The sequence below is a fragment of the Gavialis gangeticus genome, unplaced genomic scaffold (assembly GCF_001723915.1).
Source record: "Gavialis gangeticus isolate Ggan-Ray unplaced genomic scaffold, GavGan_comp1, whole genome shotgun sequence".
Lineage (NCBI taxonomy): Eukaryota > Metazoa > Chordata > Crocodylia > Gavialidae > Gavialis > Gavialis gangeticus.
Window position 1 is genome coordinate 25,853,179 of NW_017728994.1, and position 5,476 is coordinate 25,858,654.

A 5,476-nucleotide genomic window follows, 5' to 3' on the forward strand; every position below is an offset into this window, starting at 1 on the left:
GTTTTTTGTGTTTTAATTCCCTGCCATGCTAGCTCCCCCTCTCTCCACCGGGGACGGCAGCTCAGTGCTTGAAGGACGGAGGCACAGTGAGAGCAAAACACAGACTGAGACCATGCAGTCCCAGCTTTCTCTCTGTTTCTCAGCCAGTAAGTCCAGGGGTGCAGCGCTCCACAGCATCTTTCCCCTTCCCCTTCCCCTTCCTCCACCATCCCCCATTTTTCCCACCCCAAGACCTTCCTTTCCCCAGTTTCCATCCAGAATGTTGACTTTCATTTCTAGTACTTCAGAATAAAAAAGATTCTCTCCCCTCCTGGAAAACCTCTTCCTCGCACTGAAATTCTCTAGACCGTCTCCCACTGTAAATTGGAACCTCATCCTGGCTAATTCCAATCCTTTACTTCCATTTGTGTAAGGCATGGAATTTGTTGCAGTGACACTGACTTGTTGGGTCCCTTGGTCCAAGTCACTTAACCTCTCCACAGTGTAATTTTCCTGTCTGAAAAAGGGGAACAGTGGTACTGACTGACTTTTGGGGGAGGGGTGTTGTAAGGTGGACTTCCTTCTGGTTTAAGAGCTTTTTGCTCTTTGGATGGAAAATGCTAAAAAAGTACTGAGGACTAGTAGTAAGGGCCACTTCAAAAGGTGCTATGAAAGCAAGGCTTTGGCTGCTAGAAGAACCTACCCTCCACCACTCTGTGCTGTAAACTATGGAGGGGCATCTCCTCTGTTTGTATTTCTGCCTTGCATGTCTCGCTTTATCTCAGTGGGTTTGAAAATTGAATATCCTGTTAGTATTCTATGCAGTAGTCTCCCCAGTTTTCTCCCAAATTCTGTGGCTTGGCCGAGGAGCTTTTAGTAACCTGGCAGCAGAAAAATAGTAAGAATAGGTGGCCAAGAGAAGACACGTTTGGGCTCCCCAGACCTTTCCTCCCATCAGGATGGTTTTCCTGAGTTGAGTCTCTTACTAGCCTCACATTTGCACCTTTTAGAATGGGGAACAAACATAGTGACACTCAGGATATTTTGAATCATCCAGTCAGACTATTTCAGTGGGTGGGAGGAAACAGGCTTGCTTTCTCCTCTTCCTTCTCTCGTCTTCATTCCTTTGTCCCTTTGCCAAACATTCCTGTTAACTCCTCTGATGAAGCAGTGCGAGCCTCCCTTTTGGCACTAACCTTAAGCATATAACTCTGGTAATGTTCTGATTTGGATGAGAGGGCCCTGTCTGGCTAGACTGCAAGGGCTGTGATCTTTTAACTCCCAACGGCTGTTACCCCTACAGCACTGTGTTCTCAAATACCCCTCCCTTACCAACAAGCCCCTGGTTTAGTACGCTGGACTGCTGAAACCTCATTCCCCACAGTGAGGAAATGTTTTTTTCCCTTGCTACTTTTCTGTGTCACGTTTGTAGTGATTTGGATCCCTGGCCTCTTTTTTTCCCCCTTTTGTTTACCCCATCCTCTCCTCTACTCATCAGTCACAGACTGGTGAGGGTAGATTGCTTCTGGGCACACTCAGATATCACCCTTCAGTCTCAGTGAGGGATCCACCATGTTCTGCAGGGCATCCCAAGGGCCCGTCTTGGCCCTTTGGAACGTCATCCAACTGAGATGGCACAACCTATTCAGCACAGAGATTGATGGTTAATGGGGTATGTGTCTGTAAAAATGGGGTCTGGGGCTGTGTGTTGTGTTGTATATTTTCAGTTTGCTTTGGTTTTGTTTTTTGTTTTGTTTTTGTGTTTGTTTTTTGTTTCGTTCTTTTTTAATTTTGTTTTAATGCTTACGTTTGTTTTGCAGCCACACAGTCTTGTGAAGAGAAGCTTCTTGCCTGGGACAGCCCAGGGCAGACATTGGAGTTAGAGCGTGCTCAGTCGGAGCCCTTGCTAACTCCAGTAGTTCCATTTGTACTTAACAGTCCACCGTGTAAGTTAGCAGTTGGCTAGTAGTAGTGGAGTAGTACAACTTATATTAGTTACCTTAGATATTTAGTTACCCTCCTTTTCTTCATCCTTATGTTCCTCATCCTCCTATTCCCAATTCAGGAAGATGGAATGACTTTCCATGCTACGGCTGATGCCAGGACTTTGTGAATGGCTAGAAACAAAGTCACTGTAACTGATGACAAGTACCATGGTTTAATACACAGTCACCAAAGCATTTGCGCTGTTGAAGCTGTTTTTGTGTGTGCACATGCAAACTACTGTCTTCCTCTGTGTGGAAGTACATTATGGGAGAATCTGGTCTCCTCTTCTGAATTACATCTGTCCACGGGGTTGCACCAGCAAAAGGTGGGGTAATGTGCTCTAGAATAAGAATCCCCTTCCCCTCCCCAAATCATGTAAGCAAACAATTACTGGATGAATGTGGTGAACCAATTATAAGAGCAGCCAAGTGCCAGCCTGCATCTTTGGCAGGGATGATGTGCTTTCAAGCTGTCATTGTTGCTAAGTGTTTGAATTGTAATACATATAGATAGCCACAAGTCATGTCTGAAACCATCCGTGCCTCTTAAGTGGCTACAGATTTGGTTAAAAGTTGTAGTGTGGGCAGGACTTTAGAATTAATTGTCGCCTATTGGTGGAGATCCTTGCCTCGCCAGTGCTGGAAGCTCACACTCCTGAGTCTTTCTTTCAGCAGTGCTCTGACAGTGTCATGCAGGATGTGTCTAAGGGACAGTGGTATGATAGTAAGGATTTCAAGAGATCAACAGTTGGACTTCCCAAGGGCTTTGTGTTTGTTCCTTGGCTTATTCTTCCTATTGCTTTCTTCTGGAAGGGTAAGTTGGTGAGGTCCTGCTTATTTTCATCTTGATTGATAGGCAGTAGTGCCTCGCTGCATGAAATCCAGGGACTCTCCATTGTAGGAGAAAAGGGAATGGATCTGTGTTATTCTGATAGCTTTGCCTGTACAGTAAATGCAGGGAGGAAAGCATAGTTTTATGCCTGAAATGCAGTCAGTCCTGCTGTGTATATTGGGCTTGGGGGCAGGGAGCATAAGACACACTTTAAGATGAGCTAGCACAAGACTTTTATGGTTTTAGGCTCCTTTACTTGTGCCAAATTAAATCTTGCTCCATTCTCCTCCTTTGGCTCAGGATTCTCTCAATATGTTACAGTTATACTTTTCACAGAGTTGGAGACCTGGTCCATTACCCGTGTGTGGATCCAGAGCAGGTGTGGCAGCATGGTTGTACACCCCTTCCCACTTTTTGGCTGTTCCACATGTTAGCTCTCAGCACAGGGTCTGGCCAGAGTCTCTGCTTTCTTGCAGCTCTGGAGCCAGGGATGAGTATTGCCACCACTTCATCACCTCCTTTCCCTTGCTGCTGAATGCAGCAGGGAGGGGAAGTAAGAAGTGCAGATGGCAGCAGCTGTCCTTAACTCTGCAGCTACACAAAAGCAGGGGCTCTGACTGCCCTGATCAGCTGGTGAACTCAAAATTTGTTGCTTACATAGAGCTCTGGCAGGAGCCTGCGCTGATCAGGCAGCAAGCCCTGGAGGTCACTAGGCATGTTTGGCACAGCCAAAGGAGAGGGTGTACTTCCTTTGCCCCATTCCCAGATCCACTGTTGATTACCCATGCAGCACATGGTTACATATAGATTATGCTATACAGTGCTTCTGCTGCCAGAGCACGCACAGTGAGATTAGCTTATGCTACTAACTAAAACATTTCTGTGGTTTGCTGCCTGACTTAACTTCCTTGGTGGATTTCAGGCATGTAGGGGTGGTAGTCTCCTACAGTAGGTGAGATATGACTGTCTTGTGCCTTATCTTTGGCAGGCACTGGTAGTATGAAATATATGGAATATGGGAGGCAGCTACAAACAGCACAGCAATATTTAGACTACTTATTTGTACGTTTAAATATGGCACCAGTATAAAGTCTAGGTATGTGATGGTAGTTTATCCAATAGCTGCACTTAGAGGCAGAGGAAGGGAGGGGGGAGACAGGTATATAGATGGGCTCAGGTATACTTAGCTGTGTGTTTATGTATGTGCATTTGGTGCAGAGATGAAGCTGATGCATGTGAATTCATGTATGCTAGCCAAAAATAAGAAGGAATATTCATTACACTAAGTACTTAATCTGCTGCTGGGTGTTCTAATAAAACCAATTCATTGCACAAGCCTTGCCATGATGGGTGGGTAGTGATGACAAGTTGAAGGGAGATGCTAAGGTGTAGGAAGTAGGAAGCCTGGTAATGGAAAGACTAGGTGTGCTGATGCATGAGATTTGGGTCCACAACAAAAGGTTGTTCATCCATCTTTAAGTCCATTAAGGGGAGTTAGATAATTGTAGTGCTAATCACATACTGAGAATGGACTGCTTCTTTATCCTGTTACAGGGTTGTATGCATGGCAGAAAGCTAACATGGCGCGAGTGTGTAGCCTCACAACATAGATGAATGTGGGGTCTGCTGGTGCAGCAAGCTGTCTTGCTGTGGTTGTCTCACTAGCTTGTGAAAACCATCCCTACGTATGTCCAAATATTTTGTTTGCAGTGCTCTCAAAATATGGTGGGTAATTATTGGTGGTGGTAGTAAGTAGGTGGCTGGGGGATTTTTTGTTGGTTTGATTTTATAGTAGCGATATAGTTATTTCCTTTCTACAGCAGATACAGGTTCAAATTTTAAGATTTTTTTTCGAGTTGCCACATACACAGAACACTCTCTCAGGGTCCCTTTCTTATAGTACCTGGAAACAGCTAGAGCTGTCATCTATTCTAAGAAGCTACCATGGTCCCTAGGACAGGCCTTTCTTGGAGAAGAAAAATGCTTGAGTCTTTATTCCCCTTTTCCCTGCATCCTAGGATCACCATTTCCCTTTCATACTATTGACCCCATACCTTTATATGGATGGCTGTCTTTACTGCCCATGTCTTGAATGCTGGGATCAAGGCTAGTGGTGTCCTGCAGGTTGTCCAGTAGGATGCACTTGATTGCCACATCCAGCCATTCAGAGTTGATGCAGTTAAATTGCTTTCTGTTCTTGTCCACAGTGCGTAAACAAGAGATCATTAAGATAACAGAGCAGCTAATAGAAGCCATCAACAATGGAGACTTTGAGGCTTATACGTAAGTATGGTCAGTCAGAACATACTAGTTCTGACAGTTGTTTTTTACATGTCAGTTGGTACGCAAGTAGCTTAATGGCCTCCTGCCTTAAGCAAGTCAAGCAGGTTTACAGCTCCATGGCAAGAATTAAGCTTTAGTCTTCAACTAGTTTGGGTGGTTCAGTATGGTAGAGCTCTTTAATGAGTACCTGGTTCAAGAGTAATAGCAGCAGGGAGGTTGGCCAAAAGGAGTATACTTGGTGGTCTCTTATAGAGGTGGGGAGAAGTCAGTAGTAGGGCATAGAGGGAGGGAGAGTGAAGGAACAGCCTTGATGTCACATGCAAAGCTTGACTTAACTTGGCTGAAACACAAAACAGAAAAAAATGTACCAGTTACTGCCAGCCCTGTATCTTCATAG

General features: G+C 45.0%; 1 protein-coding gene across 20 annotated transcripts in view; it reads left to right on the forward strand.

The window, feature by feature from the left end:
• CAMK2G (calcium/calmodulin dependent protein kinase II gamma) overlaps window positions 1-5,476 on the forward strand; it is a 221,727-nt gene that overhangs the window by 206,338 nt on the left and 9,913 nt on the right. For 8 of the 20 annotated variants that reach the window (XM_019502389.1, XM_019502390.1, XM_019502393.1 and 5 more), the window contains 3 exons: window positions 33-146; window positions 1,800-1,925; window positions 5,004-5,079. In XM_019502389.1, the coding sequence (XP_019357934.1) occupies window positions 33-146; window positions 1,800-1,925; window positions 5,004-5,079 (316 nt within the window). The remainder of the gene's footprint in view (window positions 1-32; window positions 147-1,799; window positions 1,926-5,003; window positions 5,080-5,476) is intronic. The other 12 variants (XM_019502401.1, XM_019502405.1, XM_019502402.1 and 9 more) reach the window with 3 other exon arrangements.